This window comes from Salmo salar, chromosome ssa02 (assembly GCF_905237065.1).
Source record: "Salmo salar chromosome ssa02, Ssal_v3.1, whole genome shotgun sequence".
Classification (NCBI taxonomy): domain Eukaryota; kingdom Metazoa; phylum Chordata; class Actinopteri; order Salmoniformes; family Salmonidae; genus Salmo; species Salmo salar.
Window position 1 is genome coordinate 54,504,047 of NC_059443.1, and position 27,981 is coordinate 54,532,027.

At 42.1% G+C, this 27,981-nt stretch overlaps 2 protein-coding genes across 3 annotated transcripts; both read left to right on the forward strand.

The window, feature by feature from the left end:
• The first annotated feature begins 842 nt into the window (after positions 1 to 842).
• On the forward strand, positions 843 to 2,968 carry trappc5 (trafficking protein particle complex subunit 5). The gene is made up of 3 exons (XM_014177308.2): positions 843 to 913; positions 1,305 to 1,577; positions 1,814 to 2,968. Exons 2-3 carry the CDS (start codon positions 1,308 to 1,310, stop codon positions 2,108 to 2,110), a joined length of 567 nt encoding a protein of 188 aa, XP_014032783.1. The 5' UTR covers positions 843 to 913; positions 1,305 to 1,307; the 3' UTR covers positions 2,111 to 2,968.
• A 1,040-nt stretch (positions 2,969 to 4,008) lies between these two features.
• LOC106588379 (mucolipin-1) lies at positions 4,009 to 27,935 on the forward strand. 2 transcript variants are annotated; one of them, XM_045706086.1, is made up of 15 exons: positions 4,024 to 4,290; positions 4,479 to 4,514; positions 15,323 to 15,594; positions 15,916 to 16,083; positions 16,542 to 16,698; positions 17,438 to 17,519; positions 17,872 to 17,968; positions 19,846 to 19,945; positions 20,472 to 20,578; positions 21,024 to 21,173; positions 21,364 to 21,465; positions 21,542 to 21,664; positions 22,114 to 22,320; positions 23,117 to 23,247; positions 23,560 to 27,935. In XM_045706086.1, exons 2-15 carry the CDS (start codon positions 4,511 to 4,513, stop codon positions 23,594 to 23,596), a joined length of 1,737 nt encoding a protein of 578 aa, XP_045562042.1. In that variant the 5' UTR covers positions 4,024 to 4,290; positions 4,479 to 4,510; the 3' UTR covers positions 23,597 to 27,935. The 2 variants fall into 2 exon arrangements, with proteins under 2 accessions (XP_014032773.1, XP_045562042.1); XM_014177298.2 differs by lacking the exon at positions 4,479 to 4,514 and having other exon boundaries at positions 4,009 to 4,290.
• Positions 27,936 to 27,981: the final 46 nt, after the last annotated feature.

Sequence of the window (27,981 nt, forward strand, 5' to 3'; positions counted from 1 at the left end):
AATGTGGTGTCCCAATAGATGAAATAACTCTCCAAATATTGATTGGTTCTTACTCAAAGTCAAAGTTTGTCATCAGAAAACAAATAAGGCCCTTTCAAGCTTGTGACGAGATCAGGCGTAAAGAGACAAGAGAAGTGCTGAAGATATGCTGGTTTGTATTAGTCATCACAGTATTTCCTTTCACACATATGGATGTAATTACACACACATATACACAGACACACACAGATGGTGAAGTCTGGTAAATGTGTTCCACGATGCATAGAGGAGAGGGGCCGTCAATGTCAGGGAAGCCCAGTAACCTTATTGGAAATGACACTTAACAAATTCCCAAAAAACAAGCCAATGTAGTAGGCAGACACTATAATCAGGGCATGTATGCTTTTTCAGATGACAGTAACGTTCCTGACTCATGACACTAGCGTCCCATGGCAGGTGGTGTTCATTGGCTTATGAGGTTTTGGTGGTTGGGAGTAAAGGGGAACAAAGTCTATTACACTTCAGTGACTGCTGCATTGAGAATAGCAGCCAATGTCTGTTTGTTTTTGTGTGTTTTTTCCATCCCCAACCCTCTTATTCTCAGTGTATGAGGTGAATTTTGGCCCCTATATTAATTTTCCTTTTGTGACATTAAGAAAGCCAGCCATTACCAGTGGATAAATTGGACAATAGTGGCCTCTACTGGATGATAATTAGCTATATTCTTATAATTTGTATAGGTTTAAAAAAATCTATTTAAAATAGTGATTTATGAAAACTGTAATATTTTAAATAATTGTATCAATACCATAATGTTTAAACGGAAGATATTTCATCATTAATATCATTATCTGTCACTGTGACGTATCCCCCGGAACAGGAAGTAAAACGTGTTGTTTGCCAATTGTTCTGTTAAGAACAACAACAGAAATTGGTGAGAAAGATTAATTTGAATCATTTTATTATTGTATTTGCTATGTTTATTTCTTCTTTGTGCATGTTTTAGAGTCAGCTTTCCACAATGTGTGTTCATTGAACGAAATAATCCTTGTTTTTATTCATATTCTGTTCAAGAGTATCTAACCGTAGTAGCACGTTTGCTGGTGTGTTGAAATAGATGACTGGGAAAAATCATTTGAACTGTCATCCAACTCCGGCATCCTTCAGGAGTTACGACTTGAAGATTATGTCATGATTTGACCTCTTTTTTTCCCCAGAGTTCCCAGTTGTCTTGAAAGCACCAACAGTCATTCGCTGATATTTTATTATACACCAGTATTCTGATGTTGTTGACAATCACTCACTCTCCTCACCTTCCCGTGTAGAAAATGGAGACTCGCTTCACCAGGGGCAAGTCTGCGATTCTAGAGCGCTCGCTCACCAGGCCCAAGACTGAGGTCAGCGTGAGCGCATTCGCCCTACTCTTCTCTGAAATGGTGCAATACTGCCAGAGTCGGGTGTACTCTGTGTCCGAGCTGCAGGCACGCTTGGCAGACTTGGGTCAAGGCGTGGGGGCCAGCCTGCTGGATGTGCTGGTGTTGAGAGAGAAGAATGGAAAAAGGGAAACCAAAGTCTTGAACATACTGCTCTTCATCAAGGTATGACCAAGAGAACTTTGCACATTGTGTGTGATTCACACACTAGACTTTTTCATTAGTGTAATAACAACCAATGTTTGACATTATACTAACATTAACATAACATTAGGCTATAATGTAATACAAATATAGCCTCAGACTTGACCTCCACTTCAACAGACCTGGCCTCTGACATAAGCATAAACACAAACAAACCTTCACCTTTCTCTGCCTTCCGTTCCCCCTCGATTCCCCAGGTGTCGGTGTGGAGGGCCCTGTTCGGCAAGGAAGCGGACAAGCTGGAGCAGGCCAACGACGACGACAAGACCTACTATATCATTGAGAAAGAGCCCCTGATCAACGCCTTCATCTCGGTGCCCAAAGAGAACAGCACGCTCAACTGTGCCGCTTTCACCGGGGGTGTGGTGGAGGCCATTCTAACACACAGCGGCTTCCCTGCCAAGGTCACTGTGCACTGGCACAAGGGCACCACTCTCATGATCAAGTTTGATGAGGCCGTCATCGCCCGAGACAAGGCACTGGAGGGCAGATAGGATAGATAGAGTTCAGAGGTAGTAGGTAGTGTGAACTGAGATGTACAAGGGATGTACTGTATACCCTATTGGCTGTATAATGTATAGTGCTTCCTTTCCTATTCATTTTATTGTCCTGACAGATGTGGGAGAACGAAGAAAGTACTCACTTTAACTTCCCTATCTGTTGGCAAGGTCAACATACGTACTTGAATATTGCTACGTGGGTGGAGCCAGTTTTTACAACGATGCATAAATTTGTGTACATAGTTACAGAACTTCCCTACTATGACTAACCCACTATAACTACGACATTATACGTAAATTAACTTTATGGCATTTGCAGAAAGTACACAGATTTTATTCAGAAACGTTAGCTTTACTAATTATTTTACTTATTCGGTGCATTTGAATCAGTGAGGACAATGACATAGACCAAGGAAAGGAAGCTAGTTGATAGTACGGTATTCATTATTTTAAAGGACCTACTCTAAAGGGAGATGAAAGGGAGGAGTAACAGTATGGAAAGCGAGGAGTGTGGATTGAGCAGCTCACTGATGTGCTAGTAGTTCACTGATGAAAAAACAGAAAGGGTCACAATTGAATGCGCTTTATCCTGGACTGATTGTTCAGCAAGATGTCATTTTTGTAAAATGGAATCCCCTGATTGAACAGAATTATCTAGCACTGTACAATGATATGCACTTCAGTCTTATTTGTAATGTCTTATGGGTGGGAAATGTTACAATGCTCCCCATTTAGACCTGACGAATCCTTGTGTCATTGTAAATATATGTGTGGCTGCTTTAATGTCCACAACTTATTTGGTGCTTGTATATTGCTTTGTCAAAATTGAAATAAATACTGTAATACCTGAAATAATGCCTTTGTATATAATTGAAATTACCAAGAAATGTAATGTTTAAATTTGCCATATGGACCAGAAATTCCATGAGAATAAATAATTGTGTCAATAACAGGTCTCAAGTTATACATAATTAGATGTTGTGCTTGGTATGTGTTTTACTATTGTCTGCAATTAAATGTTGGCCGGAGGCTGCAAAGAAATTGTAAAGTTGAAGTGGGAGAAAGAAACCTACAGAGAGATGAACCTGGAGAAGAGTCCCCTAAGCAAGCTGGTCCTGGGGCTCTGTTCACAAACACAAACAGAGCCCCAGGACAGCAACACAATTAGACCCAACCAAGTCATGGGAAAACAAAAAGATAACTTGACACATTGGAAAGAAATAACCAAAAAAACTGAGCCAACTAGAACGCTATTTGGCCCTAAACAGTGGCAGAATACCTACCCACTGTGACTGACCCAAAATCTGACCCAAAATAAAGGAAAGCTTTGACTATGTAAAGACTCAGTGAACATAGCCTTGCTATTGAGGAAGGCTGCTGTAGGCAGACCTGGCTCTAAAGAGAAGACAGGCTTCCTAACCTGCCCTTCCTAACCTCATGCCAAATGTATGACCATATTAGAGACACATAATTTCCTCAGATTACACAGACCCACAAAAAATTGAAAACAAATCCAATTTTGATAAACTCCCATATCTATTGGGTGAAATACCACAGCAGCAAGATTTGTGACCTGTTGCCACAAGAAAAGGGCAACCGCTGAAGAACAAACACCATTGTAAATACAACCCATGTTGATATATTTTCCCTTTTGTACAAGAACTATTTGCACATCGTTACAACACTGTATATAGACATAATACGACATTTGAAATATATTTATTCTGTTTGAACTTTTATGAGTCTAAAGTTTAACTGTTCATTTTTTTATTGTTTATTTCACTTTTGTTTTATTATCTATTTCGCTTGCTTTTGCACTGTGAACATGTTCCCCATGCCAATAAAGCCCTTCGAATTGAGACGAGAACAAGCGCCACCGTCACATGATGACACATGAGTCACGTGATCTCGTCTGAGGAAGTGAGTTATGTCTTGTCCCGGTGTTGAACCTGTACGGTAATTACAGAACACACTGAAAAACGTCGTCCTCATGGCTATCTTCCCGGGACAGTTAACTTCACGCCAACAATATAGTCGCGTTTTATAACAGCTTTTATTTGCCATTGTTTATTCTGAGACGGTTCAGATTTTATGTCGCATATTTATTTATTAGTTTCAAAACGTTTACATGGCTACAGCAAGCGGCAGTTGCAACCAAGGCGGCGCCAGTTCAGGTATGTTGAGTTGTTTACAAGTCATTTTCACGAATTTTCTGACATGTTACTTTGCGTGTTTTTAAATGGTTATATTGTTGCATGCCTTCCATTGAAAGGAGGGCCCTGAGTATATTCGACTTGTGTAACGTAGCTCTACAGTGGGCTGTCATGCCAATCATCTCCATAAAACATACATCTCATTCTAGGTACAAATTGAATGGTGATTAATCGTGAATAAATGCGTAAGTAACATTGTATAACATAGTAACATTGTGCAACACGGTAACATTGTATGAGGTTGACGCAGCAGCATCAATAATGTTTTGTTACAATCTTTCCAAACACTGACTGGAAGAAGCGTTATTGCATAAATGTGTACAAAACCATCCACCATATTTAGTCAGTTATCCACAATATGTTTTGGTTTTAATCATGTGATCGCTGTTTCTGGGCAAGTCACGCAGCTTTGATGTGTGCAATATGAGTCTTTGTGTGTATGCTATTCCTGAATCCTGAATGATGTCGTATTTCCAATAGAAACTAGTGACGTTATGCTATCCATTCACACGGTAAGTTGAGCCGCCTACATATTATCACTACCTTTTTCAAACCATGTCCATATTTCCCAAACACAAAACAATCACAATCCCTTTGTCTTTTAATCATTTTACTCATCTTTTAACACAGTATTATCACCTAACAAACACTGTATATTTTAAACACTTTTAATATAAGCCAGGCCCTGGTGTTGCCTCATATCCTAGCAATAATGTATTGCATTACACCTAGGAAGAAAACACTTCAATTTGATTAACTTGCCATTGGCTCAACTTACCCCATTGCCACTGGCTCAACTTACCCCAAACAGAACTACAAGCAAACATAACTACAAGGATGTACTTTCATGCTAGGTTTAGAGCCTCGTGTTGACGCTAATAGAGACCCCAAGTGATCTATAGAACAATCTTTAAATGATCTGCTTTGGTTTATATGCAAGCATCATGAAACCTCTAGCACAATAAATTCATTTGAATTGTTGGACCTAACTTGCTTACCACTTTCCATGTGGTTTCTTCCTCCACAGACTCAATGAAATCATGACTTCTCCCTAAATATTTGGTCAAATTATACATTTTGTGTATGGTTTCCTAGAAACAAGGGTTGGCAAACGTACCCTTTGGCTCAACATACCCCACTCTCACCCACAGACATTCTGGATGAAATAGGCAAAGAGTTCGCTTTATGTTGACCTGATGCTGACAGAATTCGCTAATAACAGTTTGCACTTGTAAAGTTTGGGGTAGGAAATTATACCTGATGGCCACTTTCAGCAAGGAAAATTGTAGCCTTGAATTTGTTCTATTCTATCCCGCCATTGCATTCAATGCTGTACTTCAATTCTCATGAGTCTTGATTCAAGCAATTTTTCCTAAATTCCAGGGATAGTGCTATCCGGGATCCCTGGGACGCCTCTACCCTAAACACTAGCCCCTACCACAACCATTTTAAATTATTAGTTGGACGTCCCAAGGATTCCGTTAAAATTCTAGAGCGTTGGAAGCTGAAAGAAACAAACTGTTTCATGAGCCCCCTCCAGGACTCCGAAGACTGACTACTCTTGCTCCCTCCTACCACCATAGCATGTCTGCTACATTTTAAACCAGACCCAGGTTCTCCATCTACCATACTCTGTGATAACCACCCAACATCTAGTTTCTTAACTTCCTCTCACATGTCGTAGTCTACGGTGCCCATATGACTGTGGACATAGGCTTTCACTTCTGCACTTCACTGTGTGTGGGTCAGGGGTTTAGAAATTTTCTTGTAAGCAGTCAGTACTTTTTTTTTTTCTCATGCCGTAGTATACTTTTGACTCATTGTTTACAGTACTTAATTTGTGGGTTGCAAATGGTTGGACTTTTTCCATGGGATGTTAAGCCCTGGAATTTGGGGGATTTTGCTTATATTCATCAAAAGAGTTAGCTTATAACAGTGAACCTTTTTTGTGGGATACACATAAGGCAATTCTAGGTCTTGCGGCATATTTTGATTAAACTATCCCTAATTCAATGGAATTTCAACCCTCTGCATGCACAGTGCATTCATCCATCACATGTGCAGTGCACTCTTCCATCACATGTACAGCTGATTCTCACTGATGAGATGCTATTGAGCCCACACTACTACACTGTCTGAGCCAAGGACTACATACCTTCTGGTAAGATTTGATTATAATACTGGGTGGGGTGAATATATTTTATATGACAAACACAATTTTTTGTTAACCAGTAAATAGCAGCTTACAGCAAAGTGTGTTTAAATAATTTCTAACTTGTTAACAATTTCTGCTAGTTAGTTTTTGTTACCATGTGGGTTTTAGCTTGCTTGAGCCTGCTAACTGAGGGGTGTTAATTCACCTGTTTCCATACATGTTTAATTTTAAAACATTTATCTTACAAAGGAGTTGTTTAATCTAACTATTTATCTGTACATGGAATTGTATTTGTTGTTTTTATTACTCATTTTTTTCTAATCTTTACAGGAAAATGCAACTGCCCTATATGATGTGTGGAGACATTTCACTGCAACTAATGTAGATGGTAAAGCTGTGTACATTTGCAAATCATATGTGAAGAATGCAACAAAGATGCAGAATCATCTGGCCAAGTGCATAATGTTCTCTCAGTGCTCACAACAAGCAACCTCTGACAAAAGTCCCTCTACTTCTATTTGAGGTGAAAATGATGAATCAGACACCTTATCGATAGCAACAGCTCATGGTCCTGGAATCAGAAGTTTTTTTTGACTCAATGGAGGAACGTAGTCAGAGATGCTGATGGAATGTCTTGTTCGAGCTGTGTATGCAACTGGTTCACCTCTGACGCTCACATGCAATGTGTATTGGAATAGATTTCTGAATGTTCTTCGCCCAGCATACACCCCTCCAACCAGGCATGCTTTATCTACTCATTGTCTGGATGCAGAGTTCAAGTCAAGGTCAAGCAAATCATAGAGAAAGCTGACTGCATTGCAATCATCTCTGATGGGTGGTAGAATGTTCATTGGCAAGGAATAATTAACTACATAATCTCCACCCATCAACCATTATTCTACAAGAGCACAGACACAAGGGACAACAGACACACCGGTCTCTACATTGCAGATAAGCTGAAGGCTGTCATCAATGACCTTGGACCACAGAAGGTTTTTGCACTGGTGACAGACAATGCTGCGAACATGAAGGCTGCTTGGTCTAAAGTGGAAGAGTCCTACCCTCACATCACACCCATTGTTGTTCATGCATTGAATCTTCACCTCAAGGACATCATGGCACTAAAAACAATGGATATACTCTACAAGAGAGCCGAGGAAATGGTTAGGTATGTGAAGGGTCATCAAGTTACAGCAGCAATCTACCTCACCAAGCAAAGTGAGAAGAATAAGAGCACCACATTGAAGCTGCCCAGCAACACCCGTTGGTGTGGTGTTGTCATCATGTTTGACAGTCTCCTGGAGGGAAAGGAGTCTCCAAGAAATGTCCATATTACAGTCTGCCGATATGGACAGCCCCATCAAGAGGATCCTCCTGGATGATGTATTTTGGGAGAGAGTGGTAAGCAGCCTGCAACTCCTGAAACCTAAAGCAGTAGCTATTGCATGGATTGAGAGAGACAATGCCATCCTGTCTGATGTTCACACTCTGCTTGCAGATGTAAGAGAAGAAATCCGTACTGCCCTTCCCACTTCACTGTTGCTCCAAGCAGAGGAAACTGCAGTTTTAAAACACATCAAAAAGCGTGAAGACTTCTGCCTGAAACCCATACATGCTGCAGCATACAAGTTGGACCCCAAGTATGCTGGCAAGAACATCCTGTCTGGTGCAGAGATCAACAAGGCCTATGGTGTCATCACTACCGTGTCTCGCCACCTTGGCCTGGATGAGGCTAAGGTTCTTGGAAGTCAAGCAAGGGCTTTGGGATGTGGATGCAATATGCAAGTCGTGCCAACATGTCTCATCAGCCACCTGGTGGAAGGGACTTTGTGGATCTGAGGCTCTTTCTCCTGTTGCCTCCATCATCCTCCAAATCCCACCAACATCAGCCGTCTCAGAGCGCAACTGGTCCTTGTTTGGGAACACACACACCAAAGCACGCAACAGGCTGAACAATACAAGGGTTGAAAAATTGGTGGTCATCTGGGCAAATATGAGGCTTTTTGAGCCTGACAACGAGCCATCCTCAACAAGGTTGGAAAGTGACAGTGAAGATGAGGCCTCAGTCTGATGTTAAAGAGGTGGACATTGAGGAGGTCCAGGGCGACGACATGGAAGCCTGAGAGGAAGACAACCTAAGCTTTAGTGTCTAGACTATCATTTTACAGATGTATGTTAAATGTTTTTGGGAGATGCAATGGATCATTGGATCATTCAATATTCCATTTCTTTTGTTGTTCAGTGAAATCATCCCATGTGAAGAGTCAACTCATTTAATAAAAATTCAAATATTTATAATTTTTTTCTATTGGAAGGATTTCATCATTTGCAATTATGTCTACTTATGATAAGGTAAAAGGTTGATGTTTCTGTCTCCATATGATATGGTAAATATAGCCAATGAAAAAAACATCTACATTTAAATGGTATTAATATTAATTTGCATATATTCCCATTAATTACCACAAACTTTCCACCTCTGAATATTCCCCAAAATGTGCAACCTTAACAACACCGATATAAAGTGTTTTTTTTCTCAAAGTTGCCGGAATGTCATGTGCATCACACTTCTATGAGTAACCTGTAAGCATTATGAATCTTCTGTTAGATCAAATAAGCCTCATGTATCTAAATTGCAATAAAAAAATGTCTTGACTAAATTCAACGTTCTTATTTTCCCCCTCATACAAAAACTCCTCACTTGCTTAAATATTAATGATCTGCTTATGTGTACAGATTTTGCGCGGCGTAAACCCTCTCGCTTTGCCTCTTCCTCTCTGACGTGACCGAACACTTTTTCATGAGTGTCCTTTAACAGAAGTCACACGGCACCATCCGCTAATCAAAGTTACAAAAACACGTACAAAAGTTAAAGTGGACAAATAGCCCACAGTGTTGCGAGCCAGGTTTCTGGTCATTTTTGCGGTTTGCGATGTTCAAATCCCAGTTGAGGTATACATTTTTCCTTTGAAAATTCCTTGTGAATTACAGGTATTTATTTAAAAATTGTATGTTGGCGAGAGGTTCGGCTAAAACATTAGAAATGAAGATTCTAAATATATTTAATGAGGAGCTTCTTGGAGCCCCTCTTGCAGCCTGACTTATAGGCTACTGCAATACAGGGGCGTAGATCTGCTGGAGTGCACCAGAGCCATACTTCGCTAATTCTCAGAATGGTGCTTGTTTAAAACGAAATCCATAAAAGCTAAAACAATGTCTCTCAAGATCACTTAATGATTCATTACTATTCTACATTGGCCTAACATACCGACTATAATAGCGTACAGTGCATTCGGAAAGTGTTCAGACCCCTTGAATTTTTCCACATTTTGTTACGTTACAGCCTTATGCTAAAATGGATTAAATTTTAAAAAAATCCTCATCAATCTAAACACAGTGCCCCATAATGACAAAGCGAAAACTGGCGGCATCCACCTGTGGTAAATAGAATTGATTGGACATGATTTGGAAAGGCACACACCTGTCTAAGGTCCCACAGTTGTCAGAGCAAAAACCAAGCCATGAGTTCGAAGGATTTGTCTGTAGAACCCCGAGACAGGATTGTGTGGAGGCACAGATCTGAGGACGGGTACCAGAACATTTCTGCAGCATTGAAGGTCTCCAAGAACACATTGGCCTCCAACATTCTTAACTGGAAGATGTTTGGAACCACCAACACTCTTCCTAGAGCTGCCTGGCCAAACTGAGCAATCAAGGGGAGAAGGGTCTTGGTCAGGGAGGTGACCAAGAACCAGATGGTCACTTTGACAGAGCTCTAGAGTTCCTCTGTGGAGATAGGAGAACCTTCCAGAAGGACAACCATCTCTGCAGCACTCCACTAATCAGGCCTTTGTGGTAGAGAGGCCACACGGAAGCCACTCCTCAGTAAAAGGCACATTACAGCCTGCTTGGAGTTTGCCAAAATGTACCTCAGACCATGAGAAACAAGATTCTCTGGTCTGATGAAACCAAGATTGAACTCTTTGGCCTGAATGCCAAGTGTCACGTCTGGAGGAAACCTGGCACCATCCCTACGGTGAAGCATGGTGGTGGCAGCATCATGCTGTGGGGATGTTTTTCAGCGGCAGGGACTTGGAGACTAGTCAGGATCGTGGGAAAGATGAACAGAGCAAAGTACAGAGAGAATCTGCTCCAGAGCACTCAGGACCTCAAACTGGGCGACGGTTCACCTTCCAACAGGACAATGTCTTAAGCACACAGCCAAGACAATGCAAGAGTGGCTTCGGGACAAGTCTCTGAATGTCCTTGAGTGGCCCAGCCAGAGCTCGGACTTGAACCCAATCTAAGATCTCTGGAGGGGCCTTGAAAATAGCTGTGCAGTGACGCTCCTCATCCAACCTGACAGAACTTGAGAGGATCTGCGGAGAAGAAGGGGAGAAACTCCCCAAATACAGGTGTGCCAACCTTGTAGCATCATACCCAAGAAGACTCTGGGCTGTAATCGCTGCCAAAGGTGCTTCAACAAAGTACTGAGTGAAGGGTCTGAATACTTGTGTAAATGTGACATTTTAAATGTTTTTATTTTATATTTTGCAAAAAATTCAATAAACCTGCTTTTGCTTTGTTATTATGGGGTACTGTGTGTAGATTGAGGGAACAATACAATTCAATTCATTTTAGAATAAGGCTGTAATGTGGAAAAAGTCAAAGGGTCTGAATACTTTTCGAATACACTGTAGTTTAACGTTACTGTTAGATCAAAAACATCACTTAATTTCTTATGTAGGCAACACTTACATGTACAACGTTTTCTGTGCATTACTGTTAGGGCTGACACCATTTAGTCGACTGGGTGATTGTTTGGTCGAGCAGTGGCAAATATTTAAAAACAAATTATGGCAGAAGAGACGCGTCTGATTCAAGCCAGTCTGAGTGGACTAATCCAATTTTGAGGCTGCGGGGATGGCACACGTTAGCAGGTAGCCTAGTGGTTAGAGCGTTGGGCCAGTAACCGAAAGGTTGCTAGATCGAATCGCCGAGCTGACAATGTAAAAATCTGTTGTTCTGCCCCTGAACAAGGCAGGTAACCCACTGGTCCTAGGCCGTCATTGTAAATAAGAATTTGTTCTTAACTGACTTGCCTAGTTAAATAAAGGTAAAAACACCAGTATCACCAGTAGTACATTTACCATTAATTCCCATAATTTCTGATCTACAATGCTTGTTTGGTTATTGTCATTTCTTTTAATGCAGTAGTGGACACGTTGTTTGCAGAACGCACAACCTAGGCTACGCTTGTGAGGGAAAAAAGTTTGGGTTTATTTCATTCCATTTACGAGTAGTCAATTCTGATTGTTTTAACTTACCACGACGCCAGGACAGCGGAGTCAAACACCACCTTCCGGAGACACCTGAAACCCCACCTCTTCAAGGAATACCTGGGATCGGATAAAGTAATCCTTCTAACCCCCCCCTTAAAAGATTTAGATGCACTATTGTAAAGTGGTTGTTCCACTGGATATTATAGGTGAATGCACCAATTTGTAAGTCGCTCTGGATAAGAGCGTCTGCTAAATGACTAAAATGTAAAATGTAAAATGTTACCATCACTGTGGAGCTTCTCAAAGTAATTTTTTCTTTGCCTCAAACAGCAAGTAAACAAGAATTTAATTTTTTTTACATCCATTGAGCGTGACAATTGTTCCTCAACGTAGCCTATTTGTCAAATCTTTCCAGCTCTCTCCCTTTTTGATATTTCTCAGCATGAAAGGGGAAAAAATGCCATGCTCTGATCCTGTGGAAACATCATAAAATAGGCCTACCTAATTACTTCTTATCCCTTTTTCAAAATGGCCTTCAGCTGTGTCTGTCTGTTTGAAGCTCACTGGCAGGAAACTCTGAGGACCCAGAATATTTAGTACACTGTTGCAAGCCAATTTGTAGCCAATTTGATTTATAGGATATTTACTTCCATCAGGATATTTTCTACCTGCGGTCTGCAATGTTTTAATTGTTGGCTTTATGTAGGCTATTTTTACATATTGGCAATAGAAGTTACTTTTAGATTTGCATAATTTTCATTTAGAATTTTGATTAACCACATGACATTGATTTTGAGATATGGAGTTATTTATTAAAAATGAAATTAAACTGTTCCACAAAAATGTGCATATGAAAATCATAACTGGCATGCAGATTAGTAGAAATGGTAGGATAACTTGGCACTCCAAATGGGAAAGGTTGCTGACCGCTGGTGTAGCCTATTACTGGCAACTTCAGGAGCATAATGGCAGAATCTGCGAGGGCCAGCAGCAGCGGGCAGCAGGAGGAGGATGGTCTAGAACTGTTTTTTTCTCTTTTTTTTTCTGGTTAGGCTATATTGATCTCTGGCTCCCTCTTTAGTAATTTGTGTGTCTTCATTTTTAATTGCAGTGCTTAAAGCGTCAGACAAGCTCAGTAGCCTACATAAAGTTAATTTTATTAAAACGTATGGAAAGATACACGTTTTAAAATTTCGACCAATCGATTGGTCGAAAGAACAGATTACTCTTGGTCGACCAATTTTTTTATTTAAAGAAATAAAACATTTCGGAGACAGCCCTTATTATTATAATCATGCACTTCGTCACATGTGTTTTGCATCAAGGACAGTTTATTTATAAAAAAAGATTTCCACAGCAAAAAAGCTTGATGCGAGGGGGGGCTCGAACCCATGGTTAAAGTGTATTATCGATTTAGAGTCAACCACTTTAGCAGTGTGTGCCACATGGAAGCAATGGTAATAAGCAAAAACTGGAAAACTTGAACATTTTGTCTGTTAGTACTAGTCAAAGATGCATCAATGCAATATTGGAACATAACATTGTTACACACCAATGGAACAAAAGTAAACCTTGAATTTATAGGTTTAAATATCCCTCTGGTGTCCAGGGTTGATATATTTTTAAACAAATGTTGTTAGACTTTATATCCAAGATCTTTTATAGGCTGATGCAGAATTTGTTACAGGAAATAATCACTGTCAGCTGGTGAGGCTACCATAGGGCTAACATGTGCCAGGTTATCTGATTGGACCAGCTACAATGTAGCGTTCTATAAAGTGCAAGTAAATCATTTTGAGACTAAGAAACAGTAAAGTAAAAAAAATAACAATAACAAAAAGTCCACCTCATAACCATGTCCTCTTGCCACAGGAGGAAATGGAAATAGTCCAAGAGAGTTAAGAGTTGACAGAGACGAGGAGCAGCTTTGCTTGTTTACTGGTTCCAATGAGGTTACATAGTGTAGCCTGCTCTCCCTGGGTGGCCCAGTGCAGACTGATAGCTGCTGATCTGTTGTAGTGATAGAGATGCTGGCAGACTGATGGTCACAGTGCTGACTATGACTGACGGACAAGGTGCAGGGCTGTCTATTAAGCCTTCTCTAACACACCATTGACTGCCCTGAACCGGAACAGCAGGATCTTTCAGCGGATTTATTCAGTTTGATTGACTCTATCTCTTAGTGCGGCTCGGCAACAAGCCGACATCATCTGCAATTTTGTTTTGACGAATGCCCCATCAAGATCTGTCAATTTCTTGACTTGGGCTCCTATTGCTGGCACGAAATGTTACAAAGTGAAATTCTTTCAGCACAGGTCTGAATTGTTTTTGACAGGATGAGTCACGCAACTGCTGTCATGTCTGTGAGTGTTTGACCTTTACAAGGTTCTGTGTGTGCAAGTTGATATAATGTAGGTAGGTCACCCCCCGCTAGATAGGCTTCTCTCATTCACTTGGCCGAACTAAAGATCGTTACATATGCAGGTGATTATTGTGGATGGCTTACTATAGGTAAACATTGATCACCCTTGCCACACACACACACACACACACACACACACACACACACACATCAATGATAATCTCTTCTACTTCCGTCAGACCAGATTTTGTGTCTTCATGTCTGGGTCTTCGAGTTCTGGTAAACTCACATCCTGTTTACCAGATGTGAGGTGACCCAAGAGTTGACAGCAGTTAATTTCCAAGTTCAACTTCCTTTTTCTCCATTACTGCTGAACTAGCTCTTTTACCCACTAACTATATAGTCCAGATTTTCCTTCCAAGTCTGTTATTGTCACATGTTTGTTTGGTCAACTCTGAGGTTGAATTAAGCTTTCACCAGCGGTCTCCACTGACTGTGCAGTGATATAGGTTTTTACTACACCTTTATGGTTTATGTTATCAACGACAATCAAAATGTGTAGCATCGCACCTCGAAGCTCTGCTCCTCTGATAAATTACTACCAAGTCAGACGGGTGTATTAGCGTAGCATTAGCCCGACCATCCCTGGAGTCTTTCTGTGTCTTCCAGCCATCTCCAGTGGTGTGTTTCTGTCAGCCTTGAGTGGCGGAGCCGCCAGCTATAGCACACCAGTCACCCGCTTCTCTTCCTCCAGGGAGGCTGTCTGTCTCGCCCGGCCCAGCCCAGGGTCTCTGATCTGGCTGTTGTTTTAATAAGCTGGCCTGTGTCACCTCCCAGGGTTTTACTAGATAGAGACGTGATGAAGGATGACTATATGAGGCGAGGGAGATTAGGAAATGTAATGAATGAAAGCTGCCCAAGCTAGTACAAGAGCTGTCACTCACTGAAGGGTAACATTACGACACGTAGCCTATTCATCAGTAAGAAACGGTGTCAACGGTTCAAAACCACATACACTGGGAAAACCGTGTCGGTGCTCACAGAGGAAATGGCACTAATATAGAGTGTCATTGTGGCGCCCTATTGCAGATTACATTGCTGTTTCTTTGATAGGCCATATTAGTCACTCTCACTATCCTTCTATCGCTGCTAACATGTTTTTTTTCTTCCCTCGCTCTCTATCTGTCTCTCCAGAGAAGGAGAGGTTGGTTTCCTCTGTGTCTCCTCACGGCTACGGCTCCAGCGACAGCAGCGACAAGCATGTTCACCACAGACACAGCCATGGCAACCCCCGGTTGCCCACGGCAACGGCGGGGGGTTGGCTGGGGGCAGAGCAGGAAGAGGAGGCCCTGCGCAGGAAGCTCAAGTACTTCTTCATGAGCCCCTGTGACAAGTTCCACGCCAAGGGCCGCAAGCCCTTCAAACTGGGCCTGCAGCTGCTCAAGATTATCATTGTCACGGTGCAGGTAACTACACACATTTAGTTTCATATGCACTTTGAGTGTATGCACAACACATTTTAAACGCCCTCATGGCAAAGCTCGGGTTTTATGGCAGGACCAACAATCCTGAAGTCCATAACAACTGACACCTTGTTTCATATGCACCGTTCCTATTGGTGGATAGGATGTCTGTGCATCGGATGTTTTTAAATATGGACCGACAATCTTTACAACAATAACTTCTATAATTTCCCTAAGAGCAAAAAGGGTTATGTTATAGTTGTGAACAGTCACTTTCTTTCAATAAAACACCTGAATCCCTACTTCCCTCCCTCCGTCCATCAGCTGGTGTTCTTTGGCCTCAGCAACCAGATGGTGGTGACGTTCAAGGAGGAGAACACCATGTCCTTTAAGCACATCTTCTTGAAGGACTATGACGAGGGCTCCGACGACACGTTGGCCGTGTACAGACAGAGCGACGTCTACGAACACATCTTCTACGCCGTAGACCAGGTAACAGTCACTAACGACACCTGGGTCATGTTCATTCGGGCATGCAACAGAAAATGTATTTAAAAGGAAAATGTTAATGAGGGTTTCAGAATCTCTCCGTTTGGTGCCTAATGTACATGACCCGTCATACAGACTGGTATGTAAACATGCAGCGCAAAGAAGTACCACATCTCGCCCCCTTCATAATTTCATCCTCTACTTTCAACTAAAAGTCTCCAACTCTTAGGCCCTGTTTGAGTATTTAGAATGTATCCTTTCCTTCCTGCATCATTTTGAAGTAATCACAGATCTGAGCGAGTTTGATTGGCGAAAGAGGTAGTGTAGAAACGTTCACTAATCAAATCCTCATACAGAACACTGATTACCTCAAATTAGGGAGGAAAGGGGGATGAATTATTTTTTAAATATTAGAGCAGGGCCTTATTCTCCATCTTCGTACCCTTCCTCCTCCCTCACAGTATTTGGTGCTACCCGAGACCACGGTGGGACGCTATGCGTACGTCTATGGGGTCGGGGTGAACGGGAGTGCCCTCTCTCTCTGCCAGCAGTACTACAAGAAGGGCAGCATCGATCCCGCCAATGATACCTTCAACATTGACCCTCATGTTATCACAGGTACATAGATCTACTTTCTTGCATTATGCCAGTGGTCACCAACCCTGGTACTAGAGCTACACAGTGTTGGCGCTTCCCAAATGGCACCCTATGGAGTGGGAATGTGGTGCCATTTGGGACTCAGCTTAAATGTAGTTCTGTTCCAGCATTAAAACACCTGATTTGGCTTATCATGCTTTTGATGATTAGTTGACTGGTTGAAAAAGGGTGAGTTTTGTGCCGGATTTGAACAAAAGCCTGCACGACTTGTGGCTTTACAGGGCCAAGTTTGATGATTCACCAGTGCTCTATGCCCCCGCCTTGTCTAGCCTGAAGTTAAGTTATTTCATTTCCTACCCAAAGAGTTGCTAAGCTGCTTATTTCCAGTACCATGTCATCTTTTCAGTAACAATCCATTGTAACTGTATAATTTGTATTGACTAAACATGTGTAAATACTGTATTGTTCCCCAATCATGTGAAAGTAGTAGGAAGCCCCACTTCCTTATATGAGCTGACACTTGGGACAATACTACTGACTAAAGGGAAAACACATTGAACAACAGAAATCACCTGGTATTGAAATGGCCTGCCCTTTGACTCTTGACATGATCACCAGAACAGAATAACCATAGATATATAACTACTAGATCAGACATTTATTTCAGTGTAATGGTCTATTTCAGTGTAATTCTATTTGGATAAGGAAAAACATTAACAGCCCCTGAAATGACTAACTTCTCTCTCTGTCCTGTTACTAGATTGTGTGGGGGTTAACCCTCTGTCAGTCCCTCGAGCGCCTTTCGGCAGTGACTACAAGAACTTTACCCTCAAGTTCCACAAGTAAGGCTTCATTTTTCAAATGTCTTTTCAAATGACTTCGGGCTCTCATGTTTTTTGTCGGTCTACAACTAAGATAGATGGGACATCCATCTTTGTGGTATCTAACTGTTCATTTGTATCGCTCTCACACACATCCAAACTGTTTACACACTACCTATAGCCTTGGGATATCTTCATTAGACGCCAAACGGAAAACTAACAAAAAAAGGGGAGGGTCTACCTGTACTTGTCCAATAAGAAACATACATTTTTGTTTTGTGTTGCAAAATGTTTGAAAACTCTTCTTTGCTTTCACTTTGACACAACCCTGATATCCCTCTTGTTTTTTTTCTTTTCACTCTTTGTTGTCTAGACTCATAAACGTGACGATACAGTTCCAACTAAAGGCCATCAACATTCAGACCATCATCAACAACGAGATTCCTGACTGTTACACCTTCTTCATAACGGTGAGTCCCACCCCCCTTCCCTCCCCCACCACTTCCTGCAAATGGTCCTACCCAGTCTGTGGCTCATTGTAACCTGTTTAGTGTGTAGTAGTTGCTGTGGAAACCTTTTCATTGCCTGTATATTATAGGTAAGCTATGACCTGTTTGTTATAAACTCAGCAAAAAAGGAAATGTCCTCTCACTGTCAACTGCGTTTATTTTCCGCAAACTTAACATGTGTAAATATTTGTATGAACATAAGATTCAACAACTGAGACACAAACTGAACAAGTTCCACAGACATGTAACTAACATAAATTTAATAATGTGTCCCTGAACAAAGGGGAGGGGGGTCAAAATCAAAAGTCAGTATCTGGTGTGGCCACCAGCTGCAGAAAGTACTGCAGTGCATCTCCTCCTCATGGACTGCATCAGAGTTGCCAGTTCTTGCTGTGAGATGTTACCTCACTCTTCCACCAAGGCACCTGCAAGTTACCGGACATTTCTGAGGGGAATGGCCCTAGCCCTCACCCTCCAATCCAACAGGTACCAGATGTGCTCAATGGGATTGAGATCCGGATTCTTCACTGGCCATGGCAGAACCCTGACATTCCTGTCTTGCAGGAAATCACACACAGAACTCTAGTATGGCTGGTGGCATTGTCATGCTGGAGGGTCATGTCAGGATGAGCCTGCAGGAAGGGTACCACATGAGGGAGGAGGATGTCTTCCCTGTAACGCACAGCGTTGAGATTGCCTGCAATGACAACAAGCACAGTCCAATGATGCTGTGACACACCGCCCCAGACCATGACGGACCCTCCACCTCCAAATCGATCCCGCTCCAGAGTACAGGCCTTCGTCTAACGCTCATTCCTTCGCCGATAAACGCAAATCTGACCATCACCCCTGGTGAGACACAACCGTGACTCGTCAGTGAAGAGCACTTTTTGCCAGTCCTGTCTTGTCCAGCGACGGTGGGTTTGTGCCTATAGGCGACATTGTTGCCAGTGGTGTCTGGTGAGGACCTGCCTTACAACAGGCCTACAAGCCCTCAGTCCAGCCTCTCTCAGCCTATTGCGGACAGTCTGAGCACTGATGGAGGGATTGTGCGTTCCTTGTGTAACTCAGGCAGTTGTTGTTGCGTGATGTTCGGCTGTACCGATCCTGTGCAGTTGTTGTTACACGTGGTCTGCCACTGCGAGGACGATCAGCTGTTCGTCCCGTTTCACTGTAGCGCTGTCTTAGGCGTCTCACAGTACGGACATTGCAATTTATTGCCCTGGTCACATCTGCAATCCTCATGCCTCCTTGCAGCATGCCTAAGGCACGTTCACACAGACGAGCAGGGACCCTGGGCATCTTTCTTTTGGGGTTTTTCAGACAGTAGAAAGGCCTCTTTAGTGTCCTAAGTTTTCATAACTGTGACCTTAATATCCTACCATCTGTAATCTGTTAATGTCTTAACGACCGTTCCATTTACATTTACATTTTAGTCATTTAGCAGACGCTCTTATCCAGAGCGACTTACAGTAGTGAATGCATACATTTCATACAATTTCATACATTTTTTTTTTTTTTTTTCCTGTGCTGGCCCCCCGTTCCAAAGGTGCATGTTCATTAATTGTTTATGGGTCATTGAGCAAGCATGGGAAACAGTGTTTAAACCCTTTACAATGAAGATCTGTGAAGTTATTTGGATTTTTACAAATTATCTTTGAAAGACCGGGTCCTGAAAAAGGGACTTTTATTTTTATTTTTTTATTTTTTCTGAGTTAATTATCCCTTGACGAGTCCACCACTTTTTTATGTTTCATTTTGTTGCCAACGTTTACAGCAAGTGCTACTGGTACCTGTATGAATGTCTGATCTGTGGTTCTTTCCATCGGATTCTACAGATTGTCCTGGACAACAAGGCTCACAGTGGTAAAGTGAGGATCAGTCTGGAAAACCAGGCTTTTATAAAGGAGTGTAAAGACCCCAGTGTTTCAGGCCACGGTGAGATAGACGTTTTGTTTTTATTAAACATTTATTTCACCAGGGTAATATTAATTTAGCACTAAACAGGAGAAATGGACTGAAACGTAGGGACTACCCGAACTGCTTCCATTGCTAAATATTTTTATACGGTGTGCCCTAATTATTACAACCCAGGAGAATCTCGAGGTAGTAAACTCTTTTTTTTTTGTATAATTTTTTTTTTGTTGAGGAGACCTGGTAAGAGAGTTGGCAAAATATATTTATATTTGCATGGGTCAATACAAACCTACACACAGAATGACCAGACAGAAATTAACCGGTACAACTTCTACCACAAACAAACACTATGTAAACACTAAGCAATCTCCCCTTTCACCATCTTCATTTGACCTCATAAGACATTATAGATGCCTCATAAGAATTTTCACTTGGTCATGCATTGATGTCAACATGAAAGTTTAACTTAAGTGGAAGTAAGTATTCACTCCTATGCTTCTACTTGATGAAAGCCACTAACTCCTCTCTTTCCTTCCCTCCCTCTCAGCGGAGAACTACACGCGGCTAACGTTTGACGTGGTGGTGGTGATCGTTTGTATACTGTCCCTGCTGCTGTGTGGCCGCTCCATACTCCGCGGCATCATACTACAGGCCGTAAGTCACTGGGAGGTGGAGGGCAGGAAGAGAGAAAGTGGTGAAAAGGGGGAACATCCAATCTGGTGGTCCTCTATAGCTCAGTTGGTAGAGCATGGCTCTTGCAACGCCAGGATAATGGGTTCGATCCCCGGGACCACTCATACGTAAAATGTATGCATGCATGCTGTAAGTCACTTTGGAGAAAAGTGTTTGCTAAATGGCATATATTATCGGAGAACAAACTGTAGATGCATGTGTTTGCTTGTTATAGGGTTGGGGAGTGGGGTGGAAGAAGGGGAGAAAATATATATTTCTTTTTTTTTAATTGATGGGAGGTGATTGGTATTCTGTGAAGTGATTCCATTCTTAGAGTAATGTTCTGCAACACAAAATCTGAGAAGGTGTGAATACTCGTCTTTCCAGTAGGGCCACCCACATTCCTCTCTCTCTCTCTGTGTAACAGGAGTTTGTCGAGTTCTTCAAGACTAACCTGGGCCGGAAAGTAAGCTGGGACGAAAGGATGGAATTCATCAACGGCTGGTACATCCTGCTCATCATCAGTGACGTCCTCACTGTCATCGGCAGCATCATCAAGATTGGCATCGAATCCAAGGTCAGTCCCCCTCTAGGGGACTTTTTCCTCTACTGCTCAGAGTAGAATAGAACACCTTTTATTTTTCCCAGAGGAAAATGCAAAAAAATTATTTGAAATCGGCACTCAAAAAAGTATCTGTTTGGGTTATGATAAAGATTGTTGTGCTAAGCTCATGAGGTATTTATGAGTTGAATATCTCTCCATACAGAATTTGTCATCGTATGATGAGTGTGGCATTCTGTTGGGGACTTCCACCTTGTTGGTGTGGGTCGGAGTCATTCGCTACCTCAGCTTCTTCCAGAAGTACAATGTAAGTTGCCTACACACAGAGACACACACACTAACGATGACAGTGATTCAACCACTCTCCTGGCTCTCCCTCTCAGATCCTGATTGTGACCTTGCGAGCTGCGTTCCCCAACGTGATCCGGTTCTGCAGCTGTGTGGCTGTCATCTACCTGGGCTACTGCTTCTGCGGCTGGATCGTGCTGGGGCCCTATCACGTCAAGGTACAGACAGCCACCATTTTGAAGCACAGGCAGACATGCTAACAGAAGAAGGCCAATAACGGAGCGGGTCGGCAAATAGATTGAAAAGGAAACAGTGAATCTGGAGGGGGACACCCCATATGCTTCAGTGATGATGCACAATGGTGCATTTTGGGATTTTGCACAATAATGACGTACTGTGTTATTAACATGTGATTTGTCTATTATTATAGTTCAATATTTACTGGCCCTTGCCAGTAAGATGGCCATAAGGGATTTATTTTGTAAAAAAATAAATGTGTACTGAATCCTGAATAATTTTGAACCAATATAGTGAGAAGGTCATATTAAGTCACATGGTTGTTTGTGTAATTTAACAGTCTCTCTCCCTATCGTATTCAATTCAGTAAGCTGCTATGAAATACATGAAATGTAATTGAACTGTTTCCCTCTCTCTCGCCCTCTGTCAGTTCCGCTCTCTCTCCATGGTGTCAGAGTGCCTGTTCTCGCTGATCAACGGCGACGACATGTTTGTGACTTTCTCGGAGATGCAGGAGAGCAGCACGCTGGTGTGGGTGTTCAGCCAGGTCTACCTGTACACCTTCATCTCCCTCTTCATCTACATGGTACTGTCGCTCTTCATCGCCCTCATCACCGGCGCGTACGAAACCATCAAGGTAACATCAAAGGGCAACATTTTCGTCAGGCAAAAGAGCACAGATCTGTGTAAAAAATACAGTAAAACATCATCCGCAGTGTGATTTAATTTGAAAATGTTCTTCAACGATGTGCATTTTCAGAGATCAAGGTACAGCCAAGAGTAATGAGACTTTATAGCCCTTTATCTATGAAGGAAGTTAGAGGTAGTTTCCCATATTGCGTTACCGCAATATGACTGGAAGACAATAGTATCTACTAGCATGCTTGCAGTTACCCTGGACTTCCAGTCATTGCTCTAATGCTATTTAGCAATTGCGCTAACTCTAGTTAGCAACTTCCTTCAAACTGCACGCATAGACATAAAAATGGTATCCACAAGTTCATCTGACTCTAGGATCCCAAAGTGTCCCTTTTAAACAGACTCTAATACAAATGAATGTAAAAGATAAGCATTGTATAATTTCTTATTTGCTGCTTGTCTTTTACTTTCATTTGGAGTTGAGGCATATAGCTGGGTTTACACAATACATTTTGTGGGATGTAGATTCATATTTAGAGTTGCATTCCTCATAAAGAACATTCATGTTCACTGCTCATATCGAGCGGTACAAACAGAAGCCAATTCCAAACAACAAAACCTAGTGAAAGCCAACCGATCACGGTACACACGGTGGTTGTGTCCCAAATGGCTCCCTATTCCCTAGGTAGTGCCCTGGTCAATGGTAGTGCACTACATAGGGAATAGGGTGCCATTTGAGATGCAGAAGTGAGTAACCTAAACATGGATGCATGTCTCCTCTCCTGTCCCTCCAGCACCAAACCCAGGAGCCCTACCACATTACGGACCTGCACGCCTTCATCGCAGAGTGCACTGACACGCCCAGCTCGGGGATGTTCCGGGGCCTCGAGACCTCGCCCTGCTCCTTCTTCTGCTGCTGTGACAGGTGGGTCATAGGGCACAGGTCAAGACTGAAGGTAGAGGTCAAGGCCGGGTTCAGAATCCACACTCCAGCTCCTAACCGCTTCAGTCTTTGCAGATCTGAAGGAGTCAGACGGGTGTAAGTTGATGGTGATGGCTCCAACTAGCCTTGATGGGGTTGGATGTTCCCCTGTAGAATGATCAGCAGTAGAGGCCACTTCAATGACCAGACAATAACAGATGCATTCACTGTTATCCTTTCTATCATGGTTGAGAGACGTTTGTTTTTCTACATGTGTATGCGCTATCGTGTTAAGTGTTTTGTTTCTTCCCTCAGAACGACAACATACGAGGATGTCCTTTTGGTGAACTGACTGGGCTGTGGTGTCTGGACCTACAGCGCTTTCTGCTGGTCCGGAGCGCCGCACTGCGTCCAGATTTTCATTGTCTTTACCATCAAATCTGGGTCAGGCATGAGCCAGGACTATGAGCTGAAAGCCTAATCCTTTTTGACTGGATTCATTGTCAAGACCACTTGCGTTGTGTGAATGTTATAGGGATGTTGCACAGTAACATACAGCGCAACACCACGTTCCCCACACAGAAAGAAAACAACAGTATTTTGCCAAAATTGGGATTTACGCACAATCCATACTTGCTGATAGCCATAGTGCAATGTGGAATGTCTTGTTAGCACATTTAGCTGCTTTTAATTGTTTTACATACATTTTTAGGTGTTCAGTAAGCTGCACAAGAGACAAGAACTGGACAAAGCATGTTTTTTTATGTCAGAAGTTGTGGTTATATATGAAGGGGATGACAATGACATGCATACTTCATACTAGGCCAGAGACTGCTCTGGAGTAGCACTTCCACTGTCCCTAAGGAGAGAGCACTTAAGTCCAATTCACATGACTCATGCAAGAACGTCATTGCCCTGTCATGAGGCGCAAGCCCATCAAGAACTGCTGAGAGCAAGGCTGGCTTGGCCACAGCGCTTTGTGGTCACCACCGCTGAACTCAGTACAAGTAAATTGAACTTAAACCCTGCACTGCGCCTGGACCCAATGGCTCACTCAATGACCTTAATCTTTGCTCCGGTGTACAAATCTCCTGCCAAATAGGCTGTGTTTAGACAGGCAGCCCAATTCTGATTCCCCCCCCCACACACTAATTGGCCTTTTGACCTTTCACATCAGATATTTTTCAGAGTTGATTTGATTGGTAAAAATAAGATGAGAATTGAGCTGCCTGTCTAAACGCAGCCATAGTATTTCAGCGTTTTAAGACCGATCAATTAAAAAACCAGTACTCACACCCAGGTGCTGGTTCTCGTCTCCAGGAACAATATCCATAGAATTGTTCTATAGTTTAAGTTGGACACAGAAAGAGATGCAGTGCATCATCTCAAGCACACCTACAGTGCCAGTAGTTTCAGTAGGTGTTAATCCGATGACGCGGCACACAGGGTAAACGCCAGTGCCATTTGTTGATTTGTACGTGTCAAGTTGTACACTGTACATGTCCTGTTCACGATGCACAAACGATGCTTTTTATCGCTACGTGCGGAACACTGCTTCGTCAGAGTTCATTTGAAAAAGAGGCCCGTAGGGAAGTAGTCGAGTCCACTCCCGAGTCTCACAAAGACCCACCACGGCAGAACATTCCGGTCGCAATGGAAATGTGACTGTCCAATTTTGCCTGACCTGAATGTAACTTCCTTTTAAATGAGGAAACTACATGATTGGAAAATGGAGAGTTCATCCATTTTTTTTTGTGAATTTTTAAAGGCTTATGCTCCAGTCATGGACAATATGGATGGAGAACTGCAAATTGTATCCGACTGGTCTAAAGAACAAAGACTGCCTGCGAGTAACGAGGAGAGGATAACGAGCAGGCAGGACAGCTAAACGAGGCCAGAGGGATTGGGGTATTTGCGAGCACTGCAGTAATGCTTGTGATGTTGACCCAGAAGAATGCTCTTACATATGTTTTGTTCCCATTCTGTTTTATGTCTCATAATGATGTCTAGTTTAAAAACCAACCAATTGCTTTGTCCTTGTGAAAGTTTAAATTATTTAGTTTTTTTAAATGTTGGGTTGTTTTATGTATCTAGAGAGAAACGCCTAAGGGGAGTTTGGTCTTCAGGTTCGGGCTCCAGAAAGTGGTCATGCATTGAGCTTTGTACTCCAATCACTATTGAAGGAGGAGGGGGGAAAAAAGTTTTTTTATAATAGGTTATAGGCCTGCTTCCATTTCGGTCCCAGCTACTTCGTCTAAAAGTGAACCTTTTGGCGTTGATAGATTCCAAAGAACCAAGGTGTAGGCAAAGTTATATGGGAATATAACCTCCGAAATAGGCTAAAAGCAGAGCTTTCACCATATCTGTTCTTTAGGCTCTGAGAACACCAAAGGGCTGGAGGCTACGAGAAGTGGCTAGGGGCTGAAATGGTACTGGGCCGTAGCCTGTCTGTCGGTTAGTGAGGAGTCATGTAGCTCTTATATTAATGGTCATATAGTACATTTAAATTAAATGTATGTTCTTAACTAAGCAGTACACAAACAGGATTTGTTTTTGGCCTTGCGTTTGTATATTGTAGTATTAGACACTTAGATGTCCGAGCAGTCTGTAGACATGTATACAGTTCATTGTGTAATCTTTTTTTTTTTATGTTAATCTTACTTGAACATTATTTTGAGTGTGTTGGATCTCTGTGCCACACTTAGTATGATGCCAAACCACTGCTGATTAAATGCCTGTTTGTTCACGTGGCTGGAAATACTTCGGAGGAGGTGGTGGTGGCAATTGCTTTGGGCTGCATCCCGATTCTCCACCTTTCTCCCGAAGTCTGCATTTGCACACATCAATGGCTTTAAAAGCAATGGATTGGTTTAATCGTTGGCTAGAGAGAATTTCATCTTGTTAAATCCATGACGGGAAGTGTGCAAGTGCAAAGCTTTTTAAAAAGGGTAAAGAATCAGGACGCAGCCATACTTTGGTTTCTTCACCACTTGATTTTGATCCAAACAAAGCTGGTCAAATTGTCTGCTTTGTTAATGTTTGGGTTATATATTGTTTGCATGAAACTCAAGCCCATAGTCAAGCTTACAGTATAAAGTGTGTGAAGGAAAATCATGAGTGTACCTCAGGATGTAATTACCTGAAGTTAACAGAAGGGGGAGTGAGGGCGTTTGCACCCCTCAGACTCGGAAAATAACATCCTAAAGGAGGAGAATAGACCACCTTACATCCAAGATCGGTTTATTAGGTAGAGCGAGACAATTGGGATCTAATACCACCGAAGACAAAATGTATTATAGTACAACAAATACCATAGATACATTTACACAATTCATGTAACATTCAATATGCACAAATTCGTCACAGTCCACATATCAAAACGGCGATGGTAGCTCTCCTTAAATAGAACACTTGTGCCCATATCCTGGCAACACAGGAAGTTGGTGGCACCTTAAAAACCCCGCCCCTTTTTTTCAATTTTCGCCTAAAATGACATACCCAAATCTAACTGCCTGTAGCTCAGGCCCTGAAGCAAGGATATGCATATTCTTGGTACCATTTGAAAGGAAACACTTTGAAGTTTCAGGAAATGTGAAAGGAATGTAGGAGAATATAACACAATAGATCTGGTAAAAGATAATACAAAGAAAGAAACCAACTGTTCGTTTATATTTTTTTTTGTACCATCTTTTGAAATGCAATATAAAGGCCATAATGTATTATTCCAGCCCATGTGCAATTTAGATTTTGGCCACTATATGGCAGCAGTGTATGTGCAAAGTTTTAGACTGATCAAATGAACCATTGCATTTCTGTTCAAAATGTTGTATCAAGACTGCCCAAATGTGGCTAATTTGTTTATGAATAACTTCATGTTGAAAATTGTGCACTCCTCAAACAATAGCATGGTATTCTTTCACTGTAATAGCTACTGTAAATTGGACAGTGCAGTTAGATTAACAAGAATGTAAGCTTTCTGCCAATATAAGATATGTCCTGGGAAATGTTCTTGTTACTTACAACCTCATGCTAATCGCATTAACCTACGTTAGCTCAACTGTCCCGTGGACAGGACACCGATCCTGAAGAAGTTTAATTGGGGAGAACGGGCTCGTGGTAATGTCTGGAGCGGAATTAGTGGAATGGTAACAAACACATGGTTTCCATGTTTTTGATGCCATTCCATTTTCTCTGTTCCGGACATTATTTTTGATGCCATTCCATTCGCTCTGTTCCAGACATTTTTACGAGCCGTCCTCCCCTCAGTAGCCTCCACTGCCTAGTAACGTACCTTTCCTAAGCAGCCTTTGGCAGCTGATGCAGCACATCATTCCTTCCAGCCCACTAAACCTAATATCATCATCCATTACGTACTGTCCTGGCTGCCCATCCTTTAGCCCATGCCCATCTCAGTGACGCACACTTTGTTTTTGCACTCTAGTAGTCTACTGGGTGTGTCCACTGTGTATGTCCACTTGATGCTGGCGATGGGTTTTTATTGTTTTTCTTTTTTCCACACCAAATACAAACAAACAAACAAACAAACAAACACGACGACGACTACAACTCCTCTGCCAGACCCGCATGCTCACACCTTCATCCCTAGTGCCTGCATTATTGTTTGCTACTTGGCCTTAAATTGTACCAATTCATTTTTTCTCAATATTTCAATAATAAATCATTTGATTTTTCCCTTGTGTTAATGATGGTGGATTGATTGATTCCCAAGTTTTTAAG

What these genes read in the sequence shown, in the direction of transcription:
- LOC106588379 (XM_014177298.2), top strand. Translation starts at nt 4,245, where the DNA reads ATGGCTACAGCAAGCGGCAGTTGCAACCAAGGCGGCGCCAGTTCAG. An exon ending in CCAAGGCGGCGCCAGTTCAG is followed by an intron (nt 4,291 to 15,322) that starts GTATGTTGAGTT and finishes CTGTCTCTCCAG; the next exon opens with AGAAGGAGAGGTTGGTTTCC. An exon ending in CCCCAGTGTTTCAGGCCACG is followed by an intron (nt 19,946 to 20,471) that starts GTGAGATAGACG and finishes CCTCCCTCTCAG; the next exon opens with CGGAGAACTACACGCGGCTA.
- trappc5 (XM_014177308.2), top strand. Translation starts at nt 1,308, where the DNA reads ATGGAGACTCGCTTCACCAGGGGCAAGTCTGCGATTCTAGAGCGCTCG. An exon ending in ACATACTGCTCTTCATCAAG is followed by an intron (nt 1,578 to 1,813) that starts GTATGACCAAGA and finishes TCGATTCCCCAG; the next exon opens with GTGTCGGTGTGGAGGGCCCT.